At 33.8% G+C, this 27,734-nt stretch overlaps 1 protein-coding gene across 1 annotated transcript in view; it reads left to right on the top strand.

The window, feature by feature from the left end:
* Positions 1 to 27,734, top strand: part of USP25 (ubiquitin specific peptidase 25) — a 130,448-nt gene that overhangs the window by 24,273 nt on the left and 78,441 nt on the right. Inside the window, exons 3-5 of the mRNA XM_021679295.2 lie at positions 3,082 to 3,226; positions 14,929 to 15,052; positions 22,800 to 22,962. Coding sequence (XP_021534970.2) covers positions 3,082 to 3,226; positions 14,929 to 15,052; positions 22,800 to 22,962 — 432 coding nt within the window. The remainder of the gene's footprint in view (positions 1 to 3,081; positions 3,227 to 14,928; positions 15,053 to 22,799; positions 22,963 to 27,734) is intronic.

The raw sequence follows: 27,734 nt of genomic DNA, 5'->3' as shown, positions 1-27,734 counted from the left end.
TCCATATGGAACACTTTCATGCAAAATGGAAGGATATGAATCCAAATGCGATGGCTGATTGTACTCAAGAGCTATGATGTTAGAGTTTAAATGGGGGTAGAGAGTAGGGTGGGGTAGAGAAATACAGGGAGGGAAAAGAGGAGAGAGAAAATTATTAGAGGATAAGAAGCTTACATTTTTTCCTTTCAAGGAGAAATAAAACTTGGCTAACATTTAACTAATTGCACCTTACGAACATTCAATAGCAAGCTGGTTAGTATATGCAGTAAATAAAATGCATCATTTTGGTTGCATCTTGTGTTGTTCCCTCATTTTCACATGGAGAAACTCAGATGAATCAAATCACATGGATATGCCCACTGAAAAAGAGCAAGAGAATAAAAGATGTTTAAGAACTAGAACTGCAGGGGCACCTGGGTGGCTCAGTCAATTACACCTCCAACTCTTGATTTCAGCTCAGGTCATGATCTCAGGGTCCTGAGATCCAGCCCTGCCTTGGGCTCATTGCTGTTTGAGATTCTCTCCGCATATAATAATAATAAACTGAATGCAACAGGGATTTACACAACTTGGAGACAAGTTGGGGAGCCTGTTTGAGATTCTCTCTCTCCCTCTCCCCCAACTCCGCCTTGCTCTCTCTCTTATAAATAGGATATAAATAAATCTTAAAAAAAAAGAACTAGAACTGCATTTTAAAGTTATTTCTATACTGCTACTAAAGGCTAACAGCAATATAGTATTTTTGCTGTTGTAAGGCATACATACAACTTCAGTCCTTTGGAACTTACTCCATGAGACGAGTTTAATTATGTAATTTTTGATTCCGAGCCAGAAGTTCTTCATTTGTTTCTAGAAATAATCTTATCTTTTAGATGACTGTAATCATGATAATAATCACTGGCGGTTATTAAGCTCCTGTAGTACTAGGTGCTATTCTAAGTATTTTATGTGGCTAACACCCTCCTGGTAACTCTACTGAGGAAGGTGTGGTATGTGGGTGAGCTGGAAGAGAAACCGAGCAGCCTGGTCCTGGGGTGGCACACTTAATTTCCACCTTTACTGCAATCTTTGCTTCATTTTTTTTTTCTATCAGGAAAGTGATGAAACAGTGCTGTTTAGAGCATTAATGCAGGGTTTATGAAGCAACTCTAAGTATTTGGAGAGGAAGCAAAAATGTCAGACCTCAATTTTTATGATTATGGCATTTAGATGATTGCTAGTCCTTTTCTTATTCTGATAAGTATGACTCAGTCACTCCATGTCTGTTTTCAGAAAGTGCCTTTACCATTCTATATCTCTGAGTGTGAGGCTATACCCATTACCTTGTCAGGGCAAGTTTGGGGAATTCACTTTTCTTTTTTTTTAACTTGGGAAACATGTAAAATATGTTTAATTAAATGAACGTAAAGAGTTAATCAAATGAACTGTTGTCCACATTTTCTTTGAGTTAAGTTGTATGCTATAGTTTTTTGTTTGTTTTTTTTTTAACTTTGGTTTCATTTACCAGTAGTTGGTGGGGGGGGGGGCGGTCAGTGTACTTAAACCTTAATCATTACCCAGTATAAATTTGTAAGGTGTTTAATAATGAGTTCACTTTCTCAGTAACGTACTGACAAGGAACATACTTTTGAGAAACACCATGTCATTGATAGATTTCAGTAGTTTTATTTTAAGAATCTATTTTTAGCCCTCCAAAGTAAGTGGTCTGTCTCCAAGTTGTGTAAATCCCTGTTGCATTCAGTTTATTATTATTATATGAGGTACTATATAAAAAGCATTTGGCACATTTCTTGGCCCATAGTGAGTGTTCGATAAATGTAGCCATTGTTATTGCGCATTACTTTACAGCTGTTTTACTTATCCAGCTAGAGATTATATTATACCCATATTTCTGGTGAGTCATTTAAGAGTCTTCTAATGGTTGTGATATAAAGTTTAAAGCAGTGGTGCTTTTCCAACTGCACTCTTACTTTTTTCTCTCTTCCCTGGCTAACTATAATTGGAGTTGGGGTGGGTTGGGGACCTCATTCTTCCAGTTGCTCAGGTTTCAAATCTTGGAATCATCCTGATCTTTCTCCTTCTGTCACCTCTCACATTTAATGTGATGTTGGACTCTCTGCCTTAGCCCTTTCCTATAGTCTATTCTCAACACACAGCCAGAGTGATCTTTTAAAAATATAAGTCATACCATGTCATTTCTGTCCAAAATCCTCCACTGGCTTCCTTTTACAGTCTCTGTGTATGCTAAAGTGCATGAGGCCTGCATAGTCTTAGGTGTTCTGGCCTTCTGTTACAAAGATCACTTCATTATTAATATCTGGGCTTCCTAATGTTGTTTCAATTAGCTGTCCTGGAACTGTTATATTTATTACTAACTCTACAGAGACTAGAGAGAGAGAACTGGTCATGTCTCTTCTCATTATTTTGCTGTTATAAAAATTCTTGGTTTTCTATCATCTGCTTTCTTCTAAATTAACTTCAGAATAATTTTGTCCAGATATGCTTTTGATGAGAACTATGTTAAATTTATATACTTAATTTGGGTAGGATTGTCATCTTGATAGGATTGAGTATTTCTGTCTGGTTCTGTGTGTCTCTCTGTACTATCAAGCTTCAGAATGTTTTGCTGTTTTCTGCCTACAAGTCTGACATTTGCTTAAGTTTGCCTCTAGGTATGCATTCAGAATCCATATTAAAGTTTATATTTCTTCTTTGCAGAAGTACTGTTTTAAATATTCATTCTCATCCTTTTGTATGGCAAGTTCCAAAAAACATTTTTTAGTTTATTTGTTTAGAAGTTTGTGATTGACTTTTGTTAAGGAGAAGTGAAGGTAATGGGAAACTAAGAAATTATAGAATTGATTCTTATATTAGTAGTCTTAATAGAAAAAGGAATTACTATTAATAGAATATACTTTGTTTATGATGAGTTTGTAAAATTAGGATCACATAGAATGATTTCAAATCTAAAAGTGATTTTTGCTATTAAGTATTAGTTGCTGTGGAGAAACTTAAATAAATCATGTGAGAATGTATGGAGTTATTCCAAAATGTTTGATGTTCCATTCTTGATATTTGAAGGATAGTAATGGAAACTTGGAATTAGCGGTGGCTTTCCTTACTGCAAAGAATGCCAAGACCCCTCAGCAGGAGGAGACAACTTACTACCAAACATCACTTCCTGGCAATGATAGATACATCAGTGTGGGAAGCCAAGCAGACACAAGTAAGTTTACTTCTCTTTCTTAATATTTTAGTAAGAATGTAATGAAAAACTTCCCTTGGGAATATGTTTTGTTTAAGCAGAGGTGAAGGACAAAGAACCACTTTACTTTAACCTTGGTTCAAGGTGTAGTTGAAAAGAGTATATGTTTTTATTTAGTGCATTATTATTTTCTCCAGTTCAAGCGTAAAAGATTGTATTTGAGTTATGTAGCCTTTCATAGAGTATTCCATTTAGTATTCATTGTTTTGAGATATAGAACAGCAATAGGTGTTACTCATGAAAGAAACAAACATTTCCAGGATTTTATATGGGCACAAACATTTGTTTTATGGATTTTAAGTGTTGGTAGAGGCCTTAGTATTATTTTTGAAGGTAAGCTATTGTTTCTAACTACTGATAGGTTTACCACTTAATAGAATGTCCCTTCCCTCAACCCTCGCCCCTCACCAAAATGAAGATTTTAGAAAAAAGTTTGTTACCATGTAACAAAATAAACACACAAACATACACAGACATATACACACACACACACACATATATATATATGGAAAGTTTTATGTGGGATTCTACTTTTTCTTTATAATGTGAATAGTTCTGCTTATGTGTAGCACTGAATTTTTCAAAATATGTTTAGTTACCTCTATCTTATTATGATATAATGACTGCACTATATAAAATGTATTTATTTTATAAAAGGTATTTATTTTTATGCATTTTGTATTTGAGAAATTTGATTACTAACTTGTATTTGAAGAGAATTTCTGAAACTTTTTTTTTTTAAAGATTTTATTTTTAAGTAATCTCTATACCCAGGATGGGGTTTGAACTCACAACCGCCAGATCAGGAGTTGCCTGCTCTGCTGACTGAGTCAGCCAGGCACCCCTCTGATTTTGTTTATAGACTTCCTCAGAGTTAAAAAACAACTAGCAAGAACACATTCACATGGTTGTTTATAACTGTTGTCAGTAAAGATTATTTTAATAGTTGTTGATAAAATATTTTAATTTCAAATTTTCAGGATAATCTTAATATTTTTGTTCACAAACGATCTTATGTGCCAAAAGCTGAAATACTCCTACCTCATATAGGTAATAGGTGATGGAAGAAGTTTTGTATATGTGAGACAGACCTAATTGTTTATGTCTACGTTCAAGGCAAACTGTGTTTTGGACCCTATCTACATCTCTAACTTCATTTTCTCCTGTTTTTCTCTTTTTACTTTATAAAACCGTGATAATTCAGGATGGCTTGGAGTTCTTATCCACCCAGTGCTATTTAATTTCTTTGGTCTTTACACTCGCTGTGCCTTCTGTCTGGAATCCCCTCTAGCCTTTACCCCCAGCTTAATTACCTCTGGTGTTGTAAGACTTAGGTCAGGAGCTTCTGGCTTTAGAATATTTCTCCTGGCTTCTAGGTTGGAGCAAGTGCTTCTGTAGCACCCAGAGTGTACTTGGGTCTTCATGAATACTGTGTTATTTTGAAATTATTTGCTTGTGCCTTTCTTTCTCACCAAACAGGAGGCTTAACAGGACAAAAGACCATTGATGTGCCTATCATCACGCTAGAATAGTTTGCATAGTTTCTCAAAAAGTGTTCATTGAATTATTTTTGATAATATATATAAAAAAGCTGTTTCAGAACCAATGAAAAAGGATGAGGTTGAGAAACTTGTTGAAAGAAGTTAGAAAAAAGAGAAGTAGTATAAATAGTGGAGGAACTAGTGTGTGAGAATAACATCTGTCTTTCAAGGTTCCGAGACTTGGGGGAAAATGAAATTAGGTAGAGAAAGGAAAAAAGGTTTTCGACTGAAGGCAACTCGTTAAAGTGAAGGAAACAGGAAATTGACTAAACATGGTTTAGTGGAAACATTGTTCTAGTGGAAAGGATGACAAGATTTTAGACTGATAGATGTGAATTCTTAATATAGATGGTAGACTTTGTGACATGAGGTAGTATATTATAGGTAGGTAGGGAATTAGGATTTATAAGACTTTCCTAAATAAAAGAAGATGTTATTTGCTCTGTAAAATCAGCAAGTATTATTTAAGCCACATGTTAACACCTGTTCAAGACTTTTGACAAGGAATAATGAAAATGTTGTGGACAAAAGAGATTGAATAGATGCTCTTAGGGAGAAGGCAAACCTGATTTCAGAAGGCGTGTGTCCCATTGAATGATAATTAAAAATTGTGTGTGTGTGTGTTTGTGTATGTAGCTCTTGGAAAATATTCATTAAGTAATTTTTTTAATAAGATTTATTTATTTGAGAGAGAGAGAGATTGCGTGCCCGTGCATATGCAGGGGGGAGGGGCAGAGGCAGAGGGAGAGACAGTCCCAAGCGGACTCCACATTGAGCATCGAGCCTAATATGGGGCTCGATCTCACGAGATCACACGATCACGACCTGAGCTGAAACCAAGAGTCGGTCACTCAACCAACTGAGCCACCCAGGTGCCCCTCATTAAGTAATTTTATATTTCACTTTAAAGAAATGGTAGAGAAATGGAGTTTCTGGTTTCATTACAACTGATTATCATATTGAGCAAATTGTGTGCTGTTGTGGTTTCTTTATCAATAAAATGTGCTATCCTTCTCACCAAGGTGCTAATTTATAATTAGTAATTCAATAAGTTGGATAGTGTGTCCATAAAGTTGTTTGCAGATTAATGAGAAAAACCCTTGTAAAAATAAAATGTGGTGATTGTATTATAACAGTATCAAAAGGCGAAAAAAATCTGATGAGGTAACTTTCTTTTCCATTTAACAAATTTGTACCATACTTCATAAAGTTCTAAGAAGTACAGTTGCCTTTAGGAAATAGATTCGGCATTTAAATTTGTCAGTGTCACAGTAGTGTCACATGGTGTAAAAGTGAGAAAGTAAGGAGATGTCATGCATTCAACAGATTTTTTAAATTACTATGCTGTTAGTCCTGAGAAGAAATGACGTCTTGTGTCTATTTTTACTTCTTGGAAGGAGTGGTAAAACATGTGAGAAGGAAAGGTAGGAAATAATTACAAATATATATTCAAACACAGGCCTCTATTGAGAAAACTGGGTAAGTGCTACAGGAGTCTGGTATATTGGAGCGATCAGAGTGTGAGGAAGTTCTCAAGCGATTGTTCTAGACATTTAGAACAATATAAAAATCCTTTTCGAGCATTTTCTGTTTTATATGAAATATGTTGTTATTTGAAAGTTGACCATACTGTAACTTAATTTTTTCAAATATGGCATGTTAATTTTTTAAAATTTTTTTATTCCTTCTTTTCTAAGTATTAAGTCTCTTAGAACCAGGGCTAAAACATAAAGCCTTGCTAACTTTAAGTGAGCCATCTATTGGTTAGGGTGCTGACAAAAAACATTGGTATTTTGAAATAAAAATCTCTAATGCTAAATACATAAGATTCCTTGTTGCTATAAGCTCCTTTAGAAGGAATAAAGTACACCTTTTTTTAATGACTAGAAAAGATTAGCTTTTAAAGTAATATCCTATAGAAGTCACATTTGGGGCTTGTGGGGAAGTTTTCTGTTATTCGTAACTCTGTATATCAGAAGATAAAATTATCACTTTAAAGATTTAACACATATTTGTGAACCTTCATTTAATATTGAAGAAGTAATTACATTTGCAGTAGTTAGTAGGACTATGATTGTCCTTTCTATCTTTCATTTTTGAGAGAAAAAGAAAACATTTCAAGGGAAGCTTATACTCTGCATAATAAGGAATTAAGTAGTAATGTACTTGGTGTCTTTTTATTGCATTTGTAATTTTCCATACTCTACTGAATTCTGAGGAAAGACCCAAAACATTTGTAAGTAATATCAGCTAAAATTTTAGGCATCTTTTTTCACTCCTTAGATCTCTTGTCCAGATTGGATATTGTGGATTGTCAAATGAATGCTTCCCCACCTCCAGCTAAAATTGGAAATAAAATTGTGTTGGAGTTGTGCAGTAAAAAAATACTAATGCAGAGAGGACTAGGAAACAATGCAAGATGTTGAGATATCATAGATATATACTTAATAGACTCTGCTAAGTTTTTGTGTCATGGCAAACTCTTGTCATAGACATGACCATGCAAGGCTTTTGCCCAATTTGGAATCAAATAGGTAATATTCTTCCTTTCATGACCATTAAATTCTTTTGAACTTTTTTAAAACAGGAAAAAAAACAGTATATGCCCACCAGAACAAGATGTACTACAATTGAGCAATCAAAGTATGGATCAAAAGATGAGAGGGATTTGGGTCGGTAATTTTAACACAGAAAGTATTGCCATATATTATTGGCTTAAGTTTTAGAGAAATTGTTATAACACATCAGAATGACTGTTACATGGTCGACCCTTCACAAATTTAGAATCAGTGTATTTTTTCCCCCCAAAAGGAATTGAATTATTAGGTAAGGATTGCATAGAAAGTGAGAGGTTCTGTCTTAGAACTCTGGTCTTATATTGCTTGGCCAGCTAACAGTGATTTAAAGCTCAAGTGATAAATAGATCCAAGTCTAGTGCATTCATCTCTGCTAAGGGTAAATTGCTTATGTTAAGCAGTTTAGGATTTTATTAATTGAACGCTAATATTTTTCCCATTCTTCAAAAATGTTAAACAAGTAATTATGGATAGAAAAAAATTGATGCAAAGAAAGTTAAATCTCTTTTTCCATAGAGATTTCTAATGCATAAAACTATTTTGACGATTCCCCAAAAGTCAAGGTTAAGTTTAAAAGTGAGATGCTACAGTGGTGTGAAAGTTACTTGTAACCGGTTGGATGCAAATAGGTTAGACTTCTACTCTATTCTAAGCATGTACTTAGAATTCTGTTAGACATGTACTGCAAAATGATTTGTGTAACTTTATGAATTTTCTTAAATTTTATGGCAGAATGATAGCCATGGGCTATAACTTTTATTGACTAATACTGAATGTTAACTTTAATTTTTTTCCACAATCCAGCTTGGAAAACCATCAAGTCTATGACAAAACTCAGGAATGGATCCTTTACTATTCACTTTCCTTACCAATGCTGCGATTATAATTTCAGCAGCTATTATTAAAAACAGAACAAGATCGTTTAGAGTTGAGGTGTTCAATATAGTTGCCTATAGTCACATGTGGCAACTTAGATTTAAATAGAACTAAAAACTAATGCTAAAATTTAGTTCCTCTGTTGCACTAGACACATTTTTAATGCTCAGTAGGAGTCTCATGTGCCTAGTGGCTACCATATTGGACAGTGTAGATTAATACTGTATTTCCATCATCACAGAAGGTTCTTTTGGACCTCACTGTTTGAAAGAATCTGAGTTCAGCAGTGAGAAGATTGGAAAAGTAGGAACATCTTAAGAGCTGACTGGGAGCAGAGGAGAATGGGAGAGTGGGGTGGGAAACACATACATTGTGTATGTCTTCTTGCTTTTAAGTACTGTTCTTCTAACATGATATTTTATTATGCTATTTGTCCTTTCACTTACTAGAAAAAATTTTAGGTGGATAAAGCATATGTTCTTAAGTCTTCTAATTAGTGCCACTCTGAAGATGACTCACTCCTTTTTATCTCTATTCTGTAGTCTAGATTTAGCCTTTATTTGTTTAATAAATATTTACTGATTGCCTCATCTCTATCAGATAGTTTTTTAGGCCATTAAAAAACAGAGTCTCAGTTTACATAGGAGAAAGACAGTAAACAATAAATAAATAATGTCAGGTAGTAGTCAGTTCATGAAAAACAGTAGAGCAGGGTAAAGGGACAGAGGGTGACAGGGATGTGGTTGTATGTCAGGCAGGAGATATGCTAAGACAAAGAGTCGGTCAGGGAATTATCTCTTGGGTGAGTTCACATTTATACAGATACCTGAGTGAAGTTAGGGAGTAAACCTTGTGGGTGTCCGAGGCAGGTGCATCCCAGGCTATGCAGGAGTATATTTGGCTCAAGAGATGAATGGTGTGGATATAGCCATGGTGAAGCAGAGTGAGTGAGGGTGAGAATGGTAGTTTTCTTATTTCTGATCTGCTGACCATCCCTTTGTTCATATTTGCCTCTCTCTCAAGGGCATCCTCATTCTTCTTGTGGCCCAGTGATTTTTCTTCTTTTTTTAAACAAGCTCTTCCTAATATCCCAAAATAATCATTTAGTTTGCAGTTCTGTTAGTTTTTGTATACTTTTCCCTTCAGTTGCTCTTGCCTGGTATTTATTATTCCAACTCTTGTCAAACTCTTATTCAACACTTTAACTCCTAACTCCCCGAACAGTTCTTTCTATTCATATCATTCCCCTGCCTAGAAGTCTTTGCTGGTGGTAAATATAAACTGGACTTATCGGGGTAGAAAAAGAAAAGGATTTCCCTTAGGTTTAACCCTGTGTAGGTAAGGAAAACAGTGGAAGAACTTTTTTTTCTCCTAAAATCAAAATCTTTACATGTATTGTAGTTTCAACTATATTATGGGCTAAATTGACTTTTGTAAACTAACTTGGAACCTCATGTCATTTAATATACTGTTTTTATGGGACAATGAATTATGAGTTATAAATAATGCCTACATTTGAAGTTGAATTCGTTGTTAAGTTCATGACTGCCTATATTTTGGAGTGAGCAGAGAAATGTTTCATAGTTGGTATTTAAGTTTTACTCAAATGGTAATTCTTTGGAGAGTGAAAGATTCATTAGGGTGAGTGTTATGTTTTGTTATATATATTTCTGACTTTACAGAAAAAAAAGTTTGAATTTGGGCAGACTTGAAAATGATGGAGGCTTTTGTAACATGAGATTTTCTATAGTGTTATTCAGCTAACACTAACACATTTGTGCCCTTGAGTTGTGTTCATACTAGTACTAGAGGGAGGGTTGATTGAAACAAAGCTTGGTGTTTCACTGAGGTCCTTCCTTGACACAGATATAAAATATTCATAATACTCTGGTATTTGAATGGAATTTTAAAAAGGCTAAATTTTTATATTTGTAATTAGAAATTGTTTCAGTTAGAAATTATTTATAGCCAAGTGTGTTCTCTGTTCCTTTTTGAGTTTAAGCATATAAGAAAGTCATGGAGGGCTAGTTTTCATTGTGAAACAAAAGTTCATTACATGCTTCATGTTTTAGGAGAAACTGTTCTAACTCTAGAAAAAGAAGAAACTCATGTTTAACCATTCTGTTGAAATAACATTTAATTTGTTAATATCTGGTCTTAAAATCATATGTTTTTGGTATATGAGCAGGTTATAATAGTCTTTGAGGATTGCCGTATTGTTTTAAAATATCCTATGGAAAGAAGAAGCTTTATGGAGTAATGGGAACATCATGGAGAAAAATTATTGTGATTATAATGAAATTACAAATAATAAATAAACCTCCTCCATTGCTTAAAGGAAAAAGCCCCACCTTTTCAGTTAAGGACCGGTAGTCTCTGATTAACCTATCATGCTAGCATGAAAGAATACTATTGCTTGTTTCTTCCTTTGCTTACACTCAAAATACTTCTGACACCAGATGCGTGAATTTTTTTCCACACCTGACTGATTGTCCCACACCAGCTGGGTGTCCTGCAATTCAGTTCAATTCTGACACTGTCTACCTGACATTAGCTTCAGATTCTATAAGTTAAGGGCTCTCAGTCCCACAAGACTGCCCCCCACTTTAGATGCCAGTCACAAGTAGTGGGTCCCCAGGTTACCCACACTTCTGTCTGACTTCGCTACAAATTGGGAGTTCCCATAGCCTCCTCCTTGAGTTTGATAATTTGCGATAATGGCTCATAGAACTCAGGGAAACACTTACATGTACTGGTTTATTGTATAAAAAGAATATGATAAAGGATACAGATGAACAGCCAGATGAAGAGGTACATAAGGCAAGGTCTGGAAGGGTCCCAAGCTCTGGAGCTTCTGTCTCATGGAGTTGGGGTGTGCCACCCTCCCAGCATGAGAATATGTCCACCAACTCGGAAGCTCTCCGAAGTCCATACTTTAGGAACTTTTATGGAGGGTTCATCAGGTAGGCATGATTGATTATTAACTTAATCTCTAGCCCTTCTCTCCTGCGCGGAGAAAAAAAGTTCCTCTCAAAGTTCCAAGCTTCTCATCATAGTTTGGTTTTTCTGGTGACCAGCATTCATCCTGAAGCTATACAGGAGTCCAGCAGGAGTCCTCTCATTAGAGCAAAAGAAACTCCTATCACCCAGGAAATTCTAAATAATTTAGGAACTCTGTGTCAGGAAATGGGTCAAAGACCAAATATTAGAAACTTACCTTGTTCTTTGAATGGATTTACTTATGCATGATTTTATCATACCATGGAAAAGATTTCATTCTAAATGTTGGAAGAATGTGTACATTCTAATACAAATCAAAATTGTTAATCACTTGATTTCCCCAGAAAAGCTTTTAGGTGTTGGGAAGATGTATGCATAGTGATAGAAACAAGTTTCCAAAGTTATCATTTTTGCTTGAAAAGTCCACATTATTCATTGGTAACACATACCTTCATTTGTTCTCCCGCAGGTGACAGGCTCACTTTGTTTATTCTCTAGAAAATATCTGCCAAACTCTGAAGTTTGAGTCCTCCTAGTTTGTAGTTTGTTAGTTGTTTTTTCAAGTAAAAATAGTGTTCCATGAAAAAAAAATCAGCCAGTTTAATTGGCTTGCAACTCAAGCATTGCACTAGTGTTTTCTCTTGAGCAAAAGCTTAACTTTGGATGCAGCAGAAGTACTATGCATACTTCCTGTTTTGTTATATAGAATTAAAAGAATACGTAAATCAGTGTTTGAGATTTAATACAATAAAATTTTCCCTTTTTATCAAGGATCTAAGAGAAACTGGCTTTTTTTTTTTTTTTCCAGTAGTGAGTATGTATAGTTGTAATACAGTGAATTGCCCAAAGAACTTGGTGGTAACTGCCTCGATTTGTACAAAGATGCTGTTGTTTTGTATCATCAGTGCAAATATGATACGGGAGGAAAGGCAAATAGCATTTTAGTATTTTTATGAGAATATTTTTTTACTTATGGAACCCCCTTCTCTTAGGGTCATGGGGGAATACCCAAGGCTCCATTAACCAGTCTTGGAGATCTGCTAGTATAGAGGAAAGATTTAATAGTTAGAAGACTTAAATTTAAAGCCTGTCCACCATTCTTTATTCTTAATGATGGTATACTTCATTTCTCACAACTTCAATTATTTATGAAATAGGGTTAAGAACACTTTGCCTTGTTTTTTGCTTTTATGTTGCTTGAGTTACAATTAAATTATGAAAAGCTCTAATTATAAGTTGTTGCTATTTCTAAATGAGTTTCTGCTCCAGCCAGTTTCCTTTACTTGTCAGACATGAAACGGTAAACACTCTAGATCGTTTCAAAGGAGAAATTTAATACAGGTGATTAGGTTCTTAAAAAAAGAAAAATCACTGGATAGATTGGGGGAGGGATCTTTAGTTCAGCCTTGTGAAATGATTCCCAGATTCTTATAGGACTGGCCAGCCAGGGAAGTGCTCCCTCTGCCACTATCAGGAAGGTAGTGAGTGAATCTGGAGGCTGCCTCTGGGACAGCTGAGTTCAAGAACATACTTCTGGAGCTGCAGGCCAGAGAACAAGCAGGCAGGATTAGGTAACTGCCACTGAGCTATGCCTGAACATTGGAATGCAGAGTCTAGTTGCCACTTCTACTCTCTGTCTCTTGACATCCCCGAATCTGGAAACTGGACCCTGGAATGCTATGTGGAACAACCTGTATCTCTTCAGTCGTGCTGGAGAAAATAGCCCGAAGCAGCAGAACAGTGGCTGCCCGCTCACTTCTGTGCTCTGTGTCCCTGTTAGTGCATCTAGCTGGTGGAGCCTAAATTCTATTCAGAACCATGTAACTGTAAGTGAATTGGGAAAATAGATTTTGTTTTGTTTTGTTTTAATCTTTCTACCTTCTGTAGTTGAAGAAAGCACACTAGGAGGATGAGGGAATGGAGTCTGAGGGCTAATTAATCATATCCCCCAAACCGGTTTTTCTGCTGCTTTGTGATTTTCAAATTATTTTTTTTTTTACTTCCATTATTCTCTCTTTACTCACTTGAGTTCTAGTCATTATTTAATAACCAAGATAGTTCTCATTTTTTGAGGTGCATTCATGCCTCTCTAGTCCTAGCTTCTTCATCAGTTTTGAAGCTGGACTGGATGGCTCTACCCAGGCGATATCCATCTACAACTGTGATCTAGGTGGACTTGGGTCTTGTAAGCAAGACTTAGGAAACCTTCGGCTTTCTGGTGTACGTAGGCGTGCTCCATCATTTCAGTACCTTGCTGTATTCTGTTCTACATTTTACTTGACTGAATTTTTTTGGACCCTACTTACTACATTTTCATGAAGTTTTATTATACTCTCTAAAGACATTTAAAAAACACCTTCCATAGCCAACTATTATTTCTAATATTTTTAATATTTTTTTTTGTAAGTGACTTCAGAGAGAAAGTGTGGGTAACAATAGAAGTAGACTTTTGAAACTGTCAATATACATTATTTCTTTCTCAGTAAGTGTGGCATATTCTTTTTGAGTAACTACATATAACCCTAGAGTCAGATGGTAAAATGCAGGCATTTTATTTCCCATCCCCTGCCCCTTTTTATGTTTCCCCTCTTGCAAATTTTTTTTATAAGATTACAAAGAAAAAATTCAATTTTTAACGTGTCTCAAATACAAATAAACAAAATGAATATAAAATGTACCCAAAATACCTGTAAGCATAAGCCTAACCACACAAAGCTATAGCTTTCTGTCTTATCCTACTGTTTTGTAACCCTCTACTTAGCAATATATTATGGTTCTTATGATAATGGGGGTATTATTGCCATCTTTTGAGTGAAGGAAATTGACAGTATATATTGGAAAATTGGATTAAAAAGTTTTTTTCTGAAGGTAATAATGGCTGTTGCCGCTATTCTTTGGAAAAAGAATACTTAGAGCATCAAGACTATTTTCTTTCTAACAAAAGAAAACAATATCATTTATTTGTATATTTCTTTTTGTGAAATGAGAAGTTTTTTTAAATGGAGAGGACTGCATGTTCATTCAGTAATTTAGGTGGTAGAGAAGTGTTTAAAATAGAAAGTGAAAGGTCCTGATACTTCCTCTTCCCATAACCCTCCTTCTCAAAATTAACGACTGTTAACAGTTTAATACATTCTTCCAGTCTTTAAAAAATGTATACATATACACTTGTTTATGTATTTATGGTCAGTTAGTTCTGAGGCATAATTTTTGAGATCTTAGTTATTAATTATTATACTTCGTTAGATAATGTCTAGGTGGTAGTATGCATGAACTGTAATGTATGTATGTTTGGATTAACTTCAGAAAGCATAAATGTAAATGTTTAATTATATTGATTTCAATTTTTGTTGGTAAAATCCTGTTTTTAGCAGTCTTTCTGCTTATTAGCTTTTAATCAGAGGCTTTGTAGTAAATATTGAGATTCCTGTGCAGTGAAAAATATTTATGCTCTTAATGCTTTAGGCATATTTTTTAGGGAAGAACATTAAATTTTAAAATGTAACCAATTTAAAATATGTTTGCATTCTCTTCAGAGAGGCTCTTATGGAGAATTAAGTTTGTGCTGACTTTGGTTTGAAAAGATATATTGGGTATAAAATCCCCATGATAAGAATTACCTTCATTTTGTTTGACTTTTAATTTTGAGAAAGATAGTTTTGCTTTTCAGATGTGATTGATCTCACTGGAGATGATAAAGATGATCTTCAGAGAGCAATTGCCTTGAGTTTGGCGGAATCAAACAGGGCATTCAGGGAGACTGGAATAACTGATGAGGAGCAAGCCATTAGCAGGTAAAAACATAATTTGTATAAAGTAGATATAAGTACTTTTTATAATAGAAATAATAATTGGCTTTAATTTCAAGAGGCACAAAGATATACTTTGTTATTCTAAATAAACCCATTAGTAAACTTTAGCATTGTTTTTATATTTTTTTAACTAAAATTTCCATATTCTAGTTCTGACTACATTTGGAGTTTAGATTTTTAGGATTTTGGAGTGGCATTATGAGGCATTTAATTTAGGTGTATATTTTAATATTTTTTTGATTTGTTTTTTCTTCCCTCATCTCTTTTGGATACATTGTCCAATTCAGTTTGTAGTCATTTATAGCAGGGGTCAACAAACATTTTATGTAAAGGACCAATAGTAAATATTTTAGGCAATATTGTTGGCCATTTGGTTCCTGTCACAATTACTTATCTCTAGGATAGTAGTGGTAAAGCAGCCATAGATAATACATAATTTAATGAGTGTGGCTATGGTTCAGTAAATCTCGTTTTAAAAAAACAGGCTGCCAGCTGAATTTAGCCCACGGGCCTTAGTTCTCTCCATCTTCTGATCTATAATATAATAGTATATTTGTAGGCTTTTTTTTTTTTTTAAGAAATGGCCAAGATTCCAAGATGTGTGATAGAATGTATCTTTTGATTTAATAATGAAAACTTTTTAGTTTGAAACCTTTTGATTCATTTATGGATCAAATACAAATAAATTTGACTTTATCATGAAACAGTGTTGATTAAAAAAATCCTTAAAATATAATATAATCTTCTAAAGAACTCTATGGAGGTAGTGGTAACTATTTTATTGAAGAAGAAATTGATCTTTTAAGAGGTTAAATGATTTTCCAAAAGTACACAGCTAAGGTAAATCTTATGACTCCAGTGTTCTTTTCCCTTTAATACAAATTGTTTGGATGTACCAGCTTTCTCAGATAATTTCCCTTAGCATGGTATCATTAGTATATTTCTTTCTAAGTAATCTGAGATTACTGTGTGGTGGTAGATGTCTCAAAATGCTATGTTTAGCAGGCACATAATTTTTCTTAGTAATACTTTTTAATATCTTTAAATGTTACTTTGGAAATGTTACTTCATAAGACATTATAGTAAGATGGAAAGACTTAAATTAAAATTCATTGTCCTTTTCAATTGGGGGTAATACCAATTAATGCCAGTAATTTTAAATGAAAAACCAAAAATTCATACATTATCTTTAGACATTGTAATTAAGCTTATTTTCTGAAGGATTTAAAGAAATTGTAAAATTAGGTTTGTTTCAAACAATGGGTTGGAATGAAGTAATTGTCTTGAGTAATTATAAAACTTGACTAAACTTTGATGAGAAATATTTTAAACGTGAAATACATGAGTTGGATATCATTTAAAGGAAATGATCTATTATGTGTAAAAAATTATAAAATAGAACATATACCATATTATATATGTATTATATATATTTGTACATAAATTTATACCATAATACATACCTAAATATATACCAAATCTTGTTTTTAAAAGTATATGTATATTTTTGTTTAAATGAATTTATATTAGTATATAAATAGAATAAAGTCTGGAAGCTTATATACTTATAAATAGTGGCAGTAGTTTTGTATCATGTGTTTTCAAATTAAAACAGCACGTACTAATTAGTTAATAAGTAAAAATAACTTGAAAGTTAAAGGATTAAAATTATTCCTAATCTGTTATAAAGTTCAATGTATATTTTATATATTTTTCTAGATACTCATTTTTGTCCAGATGGAAACAAATATCTCTTAAGATGGTATTCTTTTTTATTCTTGGTCTTCTAAATTTTAATAAACTCTTAAAATAGTGAATACTTTATAAATATTTTTATTGTACATTACAGAGATTTGGTGTAGTGTAATATGCCATAAAATGTTGCATAAAATTATGTTCTGTAGAAGTAAATGTCATATTAATTTACTGTTGCAAAATACAAGTTTTTTGTGGTATGTGTAGATTTTATAATTTACAGTTAAAAAAGTGTTAAATGTAAAATGTGCAGTTAATAAGCACATATGTAAATCTTTGTGTCAGAAAAAAGGAAATGTAAGAATTCTAGCTAAACATTTGGCAAAGAGATATTTGTTCCTATGGGTTTATTAATAGGCTTAGGATTCTAAATTCAAAAGGGGAAATGATGTATTTTTAAGAAAAAGCATATATATCATGCTTAAAAGTATATATTTATTCATTACTTAAGTTCACATAACAAAATTTTGCCAAATTCCTCGAATCATTTGATGATGGTTATATTTTAGCAGACGTACTTTAATATGAATTCATACATTTGGAATACTACATTATAATTATTTGAGTTACAGCCTGTCTTTTTATATCTTAAAATCCTCTGTTTAAGTACTCATAAATTTCATGGTGAAATTTCTTAAGAATTTGAACATTTTTAAAGTGTGCTTCTTAATATAATTACTCCTTAATGTCAGGATTGGATGTATTAATTTAATTATCTCTTGGTTACTAATGCTTAGATAGGGAATAAGTGGAATATGGATAGTTGAAATTTGCTAATAAACTACATTGTAATTGATTTGTGTCTGTGTTGTGTTTGTTGTGAAAATGACTTGCCTCATGAAATGACTTTGAATTAATTGGGTAGAAGATTGGGAGCCACCTGGGGGTTTTCCCAACCAGAATGGCCTAGAGTTGTCATTAGGACAAAGAAAAAAGCATCATATCAAGGAATGGTTAGGGTGGGTGGGATTCTGAATTTTTAAAATAGGTTTCTATAACTCCCACCCTTTTCATCCTGATCATTACTTAGGAAGCTGTTGTGAGAGGAAACTGCCTTAAGAAGATGTGTTGAACAGGAGTAGATGAGGGAGGCAATTACAAATCTTTTTAAATTGATTTGTGAAAATAATTCTAGGGCTCAACAATATCACATGCCTGTGGATTGTTGAAGATCCATAGAATGCTTATTATTCCATGTTTTGAGTGGCTCTTATGATAAAAAGGTACACCACTGTCAGATTAAAAGTGGTTTGGAAAAATTGAAAATAGGAAACAGATTAGTTTCAAGGGCTGCAAGATTGTGGTCAGAGTTGACTGATAAGACTGGAATAGCAATGCTGTAACTTGAAAAAGTGTCAATAATGAGGCACCACTGATAGTCCCAAGAAGGGTTGGGGTGAGTAAGGGGAGAGGTGGGTGGTCAAAGGTTCTTTGTAGTCAGTCTTCCAGAATTGGGCAGAAGTCACACCCCATACAGTGTATCATTCCTCATCATGAGACAGGTCAACTTTTGGCAGGAATCACATGTCTGACAGGCAGTGGTAGCCTCTGTCAGAAACATAGAATCTCTTAAATTGTCCTCAACATATGATTGTGGATATGTTGCCCTGCTGGGTATGATGGTAGATTGCAGCAGTGATGGTCATCTGGGTAGCGCATACTTGCTGAGCCATCCCGTTAGAGAACAGGTACCACTGTATATCTATCACAATGGCTAAAATGAAAAAATAGAAAATACCAAGTGTTGGTGAGCATATGGAGTAACTGGAATGGTCACATATTGTTGGTAGGAATGTATAATGGAATTGCCACTTTGGAAAACTGGGGATTTCTAATGAATTTCAACATATACTATGCTATACTTAGTGTTTCCACCCCTAGGTATAGACCCTTGAGAAAGGAGTACATAGTAGCTTTATTGATAATAACTAAAAACTATAAACAATTAAAACTTGACACAAAAGAGTAACTGCTGTGTGATTCCATTTATGTGATGTTTAAGGACACGCAAAATGAATTTATGGCGATAGAAGTCAGAATGTTAATTTTCTGGCAGGTGGAGAGGACACTGTTGGCTGAAAAAAGGGTATGAGAGAATTTTCTAGAATCCTGGAAATTTTCTATATCTTGATCTGGGTGGTGATCACATGGGTGTATACATATGTAAAAAGTTTCACTGAGCTGTACATTTAAGATTTGTGTATCTTATCATATGCAGATTATCCCTCTATAAAGTACTCTACGAAAAAAGCATGTTTTGAGCTGTTTGATAATCAATATGCAAAAACTATTTCTATATATAAAAAAAAAATGATAGGGAGGAATTTTAAAAAGCTACCATTTATAACATAAAACTGTGAAAGACCAAGAATAAATTTAATGAATGTGCAAGAACTTCCAAGAAGAAAATTAGAGGATATCATTGAGACACATTAATGAATATGTAAATAATTGGAAATGTATTTCACAAATTGGAGCACTGAACGTTGTAATTTTTTAGCGGGGGGCAGAGAGTGGAGGGGCAGAAGGAGACGGGGAGGGAGAGAATCTTAAGCAGGCTCCACGTCCAGTGCAGAACCCCACGTGGGGCTCAATCTCACAACCCTGAGATCATGACCTGAGCCCAAATCAAGAGTCAAGACTCTTAACTGACTGCCCCACCCAGGTGCCCTGGAGGACTGAACATTGTAAAAATGGTCAGTTCTCCTTAAGCTGACTCATGGATTTAGTGTGATTCTAATAATATCATTAAAAAAAAAATGAAATCAAAAAAATGTTTCTTCCTTCCTTCCTTCCTTCCTCAGCTTAAATGATGTGTACGTCTTTCAGTGAGTATGTTTCCTTAAATGTACTTAGATGATCTAAAGTGGGATGTTTTCAACATTACTGCTATAATGCAATTTAAGTAATTTAAATTTAAACAATACAAACATAATAAAACTAGCGTAAAAACCCAAAAAACAAAATCAGTACAATAAAAATTTAATGAGGAGGTGAACATTTATCATAACTAAGTGCTTTAAATATTCCATATAGAGTGTGGAAGGAAAAGGGCAAAACATTTTGTTATCCTTTTATCTTGCTGCATGGTCATGACCAGTGTTGGGAAGATAAGAAAGCAGGTGACGGGTAGTGGGAATTGGTTTTTGATTTGTGGCTTTTGGGGTTGCCTTTCTTGGCATGCTATATTTTGTTATAACTATTTCTGAGCTCTGAGATTTGCAGTGTTAATTTTTTTCTTGTTTTTTTCTCTACTGACAGACTTAATACCTGGGTTTGTAGCTATTGCATACTTTATACTTCAAAGCCTGGGTAGTATCAGTGGCTTTACTTTGGTGAGGCCAGGAAAGGAACCCTTGTGTAGCACCTGGCTTTATAGAAAGTTTATATTCATTTTGCCAATACTGGACTACAGAAAGGGATGGAGCCTTGGGAATAGAGTAATATTTGGGCTAGAGCTTGGGCTTTTGCTAAAAAAATAGCAAAGAGATAGCAACATCTAATATCTTAATCATCCATTTACTTCAAACTTTGTTTAGCCCCTAGTATTTATCATGTATGCTTTAGGAATGAAACAGCTCTGTGTTTCTACCCTTCAGATGCTGAGTAATAAATAATTTTGGTGCAGTATGGTAAATGTATTCATAGTTTTTTAGGAGCCAGGAAGAGGTGGTAGGAAACTTACTGAAGCATGTTTTAAATCCCTGGTGATATAAAACTTTGTTATAAGCTCTAAATCAAGAAGATCACAAAGTCATGGTATTGTTTCATCCATATCTTTTAGTAACTTGTGCCATATGGTATGGTTAAGGAATATTACAATAAACCTATTTCTTTAAAGTCCATATTTTTGTTATGATGAATGATGAGATCTACCATATGACTGAATTGAAGATATCTTTTATATATGACCACTGGTACTAATTCTTCTGTTTTTGTGGTATTGTTGCTACTTTTCCCAGAACGCATGGCTTGTTTTAGTTCATTCATCTCTAATTACCAAGGTAGAAATAAGTTTCCCTTATTTATACTTCTAAATATATATGTACATTACAAAAAGAACAAAATTGTCAAGTGAAAACTCTCACTATAAAAGTCAATAAAAAATTAAATATACCTTCTTATATACAGCAGTCTTTTGTGTTATATTTGGCTTTTATATACTATGTATTAACTTTTCTCCTTTGAGCATAAACTAGTTTCCTTGCACAAAATCAGTTTGTTTCAGTTTATTCTTATTATGCTGAACTTTACAGCTTGAACAGTAGGAAGTCTTTCAGGTTGGCTTTTTGACTTTTTATCTTCCCCTTACGTTCTTGAAAACTTGGTAACAGTGGGGTGTTCTAGATAAATTCTGATTTTCTTCCGCCCCAATTCACCTATCTAAATACCTTCCAAGGAATTGTGGTACCTTCTAGTGGTAAATAGTTTATAAGAAAAAGCCTCCTAGGGACTGTGGTTGCATGTAAGAGCTGATTTTTGGGCAGAGTACTGCTGCTAATGTTGGATCACTTTTAATAGTTTACAGAAGTGTAAATTGTTCATTTTTAAATGTGTGAATGTACTTTGATCTTTGCATTATAACATATCATGTTGTTGTTACCGGCTATTTTTGGAGGTGTGGTTTCATTGATTCCCAAAGAAAGGCCTTATCCTGTATTCATATAAGTTATTTTAAATAATGATAAGTTTGAATCCTACCGCATTGTATCTAACATCATGTTGAAAATAATGCTGTTAGAGATAAAAGTATAATTTACTTTTTCTCCATAATTAAGGAATATAGCTATATTAATTTGACATTAATCTGATAGGGCAAAATCTTTAAAATAAAGATGGTATAGCATGAATGAGATTTTCTTTTTTTTTTTAAGATTTTATTTATTTGACAGAGAGAGCACAGCAGAGGCAGGCAGAGGGAGAAGCAGGCTCCCCGCCGAGCAAGGAGCCCGATGTGGGACTCGATCCCAGCACCCTGGGATCATGACCCGGGATGAAGGCAGCCGCTTAACCGACTGAGCCACTCAGGCGTCCCTGAATGAGATTTTCTTAAGCCATAATGTTGGAAAAACTCATTCTTGCTGAGGTTTTTAAAATTAACCCAAAATTAATTAAGACACCTGAAAATTACTTAGCTTATTTAGAGTAGTTAATAACCTAGGTCTTGAAGCAGGCAAAATGCTTTGTTAGTTCAGATGTGGGAATCAGGATTTTCCAGCATGTTGCTGCATGCTTAAGAGCAAGAACAGCATGTAAATGCTACTTTAAGCAAAGTAGCATTATTCTTGCCATGTTTAGGTGTATTTAAGATACTCTGTAGGTAAGCTTATTTTGAAGAGGTAAAACTTTTATTATTCTGATATGTATGTAGGTCAACTTTTGGGTGAAGAAGTAAACACATAAATATTCTCTTTAGTTAGCTGTCATAGAGTCCTAGATCTCTAGAACTGAGAGGAACCCTAGAATTTACCTTAGCTTTTTTTTTTTTTAATAGAAAAGGGAAATTAATGGTCAAAGGAGTAAAAATGCAGTTTGTTCAGTTTTTAATGTTTTCCTAATGATTCGAAGCAACTGTTATAAAAAACTAGTCCTGTTATTTTGTGAATATTTACAATAGTGATTTCTTAGAAAACTTGCCTAGGTGTTATCTATATTCCTGGTACTAAACCTTGAATTCGTTGAAACATAATTTAACATATTTTCTGTTTTATAACACTGTCTTTGTGCATTTGAGATTTCCTTTTTTCTTAGGAAAAAAGGCTGCATGTCTCTTGATATGTTTGCCACTGCTATATTCTTAAAGAAAACTAACTTCTACTTGAGTAAAGTTAGTGTTTAATAGTACTTCCCCAAATACATTATCCAGAGCTTAAGTAATTAAAATCCTATTTGTGGTATGTTATTTCTTTGGGTATGGCATGAAATTAATACTGTATTTTTCTTTTTTTTCATCATTTTCTCCCCATTGCTTAAGAGTTCTTGAAGCCAGCATAGCAGAAAATAAAGCATGTTTAAAGAGAACACCTACGGAAGTTTGGAGGGATTCTCGAAACCCTTATGATAGAAAAAGGCAAGACAAAGCTCCTGTTGGACTGAAGAATGTTGGCAATACTTGCTGGTTTAGTGCTGTTATTCAGGTAAGGATCTTTACACAGGTCTTAACTTGGTGGGTATGAAAGCAATGGAAAGTGGATTGGGGTTGTGTTTCTTTTAAATTGTGTACTTTAAACATAAATGCAGGCAAGGTTTTAATATGCCCTTCTGTCTAATGAACTCATTTGTGGACTGTAGGACTCCTCACTTCTCCCTTATCCTTACCGCCAGTATGGAGTTTTGACAGTAGAGCACTGCCTATGCCTTTCACTTATTTCAAATTAATCTCTGCTCCCTCCCTATTAGGAATTGTTGTCAGAGTGGAAAGGGTGAAAAACGTTTTTTGTGTGTAATTCTCTGCAAATTTTGAGAAGGAGATAACCAAGATATGAAACCCGATCTGTTTTCGTTGTTGTTGTTAATCAAATCAGGTTTATTGTGTATAATGGAAAATGTTATTCATAGAATTATAGTCATTTAAATACTCTTCTTAATATAAGGAGGTATTTTGTTTGAGGAGGGTATAGATTGACGTAATTCTCAATGCATATGTGAGAATGATGTAAAGAATAAATACTAATAGTTAAAAGTAACACTTTTTTTTTTTAAACTTAGAAGACCCTTATGAAATGTTTCTTGAGATCCTTATTCTAAAGTGAAGAATTTCTGTATGCATAGTTATGCATCTTCTTAATGTGGACTAGATTTCTTTCTTGTTTTTTAGTTCTTCTTTTATGAGATATGACTATTATTATTTTTTACCATTTTTAGTTCTTTACCATTTTTAGTTAGACATTGATAATGTTATCCATCAGATTATAAAACATTGAATTAAATAATTTCCTTAAAACAATCTATGAATAATTAATTTTTATTACCCTTTAAAAATATTTTGTTTAATTTTCCTAATGCAGTTGAATTGTATCTTACTATTTAGTATTCCTGATGAGTACTATTTAAATCATTTTGTATGCCATTTCTTTTTATATTTAAAACATCTCTTCATTCTGTAGCTTTCCAAGCCAGTATGTATGATGGCATAAACTTCTTTGTGATAGTAAAGCAGCTAACTCTGGTTATTCAGTTCATTTTCTTTAAGATTGTTAATTGTGTTCTCTAGGTGATTAATCTGTAGTTTTAACTTTTTTCCTACTTCAGTGTTACAATTTCCAACTTTCCCCCCACTTTTTTGTGTGGCACGTCATACCATACAATTTGATTAACTTTGGTTTTCTAGATTTATGTCTCACTCTTTAATATTCTTTGGCATATACTAGTTAGTGATATGCTATACTGTTTGTTTTTCAGGCTATTAAAATGTTAAGGAATACTTGAATTATTATAAATCTATAATAATACCTTTGTTCCTATCCTTGATTAATTATTAATGAATATTTAGATATTCATAATATCTAAAATTTTATTAGTCTTTGTCTTGCTTTACTTTATTTGCACTGTAAGAGTTTTTACATTTATTGTCCAATTTAAATTTTATAATTTAGACATTGTTTAAAAGTATGAAGCACAGTTTTAAGGCTGTGATATGAGTCTTTATGAATACACTTTGCTGCCTGTATTTGGACAAGTAGGTGCTATCTCTACACTATAATGGCCAATTAGTGAGGCTCCTTCCTTAGAAGCCTCTTTCAGAAACCTGTTAGAAGAAAGTACTTACAAATAGTCAGTATTTGTTAGTTAGAATAGGTGCCTTTTATTTCTCTACACCATGTTGTAAGAAAGGCCTGTTTGAAATGATAACTAAATTCATACTAACAGAAATGGGGATAACCACTTTTTGTTTTCATAGGATAAACTTCTTTCAGTATCTTAGTTCAAATTTGAAACAGTGGTACATCTATTTCTACTCTAAGTGGTGTTTGCTGATCTTAGCTTTTGTTTTACTTTTCAAATTTTTGGGTTTTTTGGTGGGGAGGAGAATGGGCTGGAAAAAATTGCTTGTCCTATTTAAAAATTGAAGTAATTTTACTGATTTCTAAATTTTACCTTAAATTACTGGCTGTTTAACTGGTAGCATCCTAAAATAGGCTAGTATAGGGTTCTTGGGATTATTGTTAATAATATATTTTTTAATTCTTTTTGGAGAAATCTGGATACCTAGGAGAAGTGACCTAGCCTTGAAAAGTTTGGGTTATAATGAAGTATTAGATCATTGGCTTTAGGTGTGTGGAAATACATTATAAACTTCAGGTTTTGGAAAAGTGTGGATGGGAAGAAGAATTTGTCAAAAGATCACTTCAGGTTTTTTTTTTTTTTTCCTTACTATAATTTTACTGTATTTTATTTAAGTAACTTTTCATTTTCATCTCTAGTAATTGAAATCTTTTATTTTTTTCATTTTGTGACATTATTGTTTAATTCCACAGATACCATCTGAGATGTAAAAGTTTATCATCATAAATGGAATTTTTCACCTATGAAAGAAAAGTGGGGCAGGAAATCTCTGTTAGTGTTGGAAGTTTCTTAATTGTATTTTCCCAAGTGAATTGGAACTTGTTCAAACTATGATGTAAATGTACTGTAAGGTTTCAATTACAAAATTTTCTCAGGGATGGAATTTACTTAGTTGGCAGGACTAGTGTGAAACAATTGGGACTTCTTTTCCTTGTAAGTATATCTGCCAATTATAGAAATTTCCTTGGATAATAAACCTCTAACTGCAAAATAGGTAGCAGGGATAGGCTACAGAGGGTACAGCTTTATACTTGTCTTTTTAGGTACTGGGACCAATATTTTGGGAGAAAAGGGACACAGTATCAGAAGGGGACTATAAACAGGGAGAAGATGGGACAGAGGATGGCTTAAATAATCTTGTGGATGGTAGCAATATTAGCCTGACTGTTCTAGATTGAGCATTAACCCCTTAGCTCATCAGGAGTATTTTTATCCTGGAACTTACACCTAGAAAGGACTAATGGTGGTTGCTTTTTCTCCACTAGGGTATCAGTGAATGAGGTAGCTACTTAGAAGCATACTCCTCTCTTGCTAGTTTGGGGTGTAATTTATGGATTCTCATGATGACCCTTGTTACCTTTCTCATTTGGATGCCTCTGAGATGCTCAGAAGTAAGATGTTCATCTTTCTCAGTTTGCCTTGTACAGCTCCAGTTTACTTCTTTTGTAGATCTACTGGTGCCTCTTATTAAGTCTTAAAGCTCTCTTTCAGAATTAAAAGAATTGTGAATTGGAAGATAAAGGATATGGTCGGTCACCTTACTCATAAGTCATGTAACTCCGGTTTGACTAAAATATGAGCATCCTGAAGGCAGAGAACACATCTTCTAGGTTATTGTTTTATATCAGTATAGAATACAGTGTTTGACACATTGGAAAAAGTAGGATATATTATTTATGGTGGAATTGAAGACTTAAGATGCTTTTATCACTCTAATGATGAATGGGATTGAGAAGATGGTGCAATTTTTCAAAAAATGTTAGGATATCATTTATCATGTTTATTCACATTGTTTGCTCTTAAATCTTTAATTTTCATCAAAAATTTAAGTACCTGGTTCAAAGAGAAAATCAAAAATTCCATAGCAATAAAAGGCTTATGATGAAAAACAGTCGTGATCTGCCCCAAACCTTCCTACTTCACAGTCCTGCTTCTTAATAACAACTACAACCAGTTCTAGCTGTTTTTCCGTTTATCTTCATTTTTCTAAATGACATGCCTTCCTGATGAGATAAATGGGGATTTAGCTGTCTCATTTCACATACCTAGAATTGCCTTTTCTTTCATTCCCAACATAGTTATAGCGTAAGTTTAAAATAGTCAGTAGTCAGTGTTTACATTTTTCTGACTTTGTAAACATTACAGTGATTTACTGGGAGTAGCCCTTTGTAATCCTTTGTTTTTTTGGTGTTGTCAGGAAGACACCTTTTTTTTTCTTTCTATTTTGTATATACTTATTCTTAAAGTTTTGTAAATACTCTTAACATCTCTGTTGTGGTCTTAATGATATGTTCTGTATTTGTAAACATATTAGCTCTATTTCTTTCTTTCTTTTTTTTAAATTTGTTTCCCTTTACCATGGAAGATTTCTCTGTCTCAAGTCCAAGCTGGATTCCTATTCTTTGTGTTTTAAGCATGATTGCTGGCTTTCCAAAGCAGGCCTAAGAGAAAAGAGATTGTGGAAAGGTCGATTGGGGATCACTTTGCAGGGTTTTTACTTAATCCTCCCATTTGTAGCCCTGAATCTTATTCCCTCTCACACACACTATGACTGATTTTTCTGAACCCAAGTCAGTTCAGTTCAATTATATCCAAAGACTAAATATCCTGTATCCCACAGAAGGAGGTGGTATTTGTCTGACCTTTCTGTATCTGGGAAGGACATGGGATTTAACTGCTCTGTATACAGACTTTTATCTTTTAATCATGCCATCTGTTTTCAGTCCCTACCTTACCTTGAACTTTAGTGATTCTTTTTCTTTTTTTTTTTTTTTTTTAATCCACCAAGGAGAATTGATCTTGCTTCTCCTCAGTGTCTTCATTATAGACAGTTTATATCCCTTTGCTCTCTTGTCATCACTCTTTGTCTTCCACAAGTTATTTGAAATCTCATCTCTCATAGCTTTCTGTTATTAGCAAGAGTTTAACCAAATTCCATTTTACCAAGTGCTCTTCAAATATACCTTTTAGCTTTGGACTGAGTGAAAGGATACTTGTTTTCAGGGTGCATCAATCACAAACACAATTTAGGCAGTAGTGACAATTACCCTTTCCCATCTTTCTTGAAGAAATATGCTGACCAATACTGTTATGACTGTGATTGAGGATACAGAGTGTTAGTGAC

The sequence above is a fragment of the Neomonachus schauinslandi genome, chromosome 1 (assembly GCF_002201575.2).
Source record: "Neomonachus schauinslandi chromosome 1, ASM220157v2, whole genome shotgun sequence".
Lineage (NCBI taxonomy): Eukaryota > Metazoa > Chordata > Mammalia > Carnivora > Phocidae > Neomonachus > Neomonachus schauinslandi.
The sequence above is the reverse complement of the archived record's forward strand: the minus strand, read 5'-3'. Positions and strand labels throughout refer to the sequence as shown.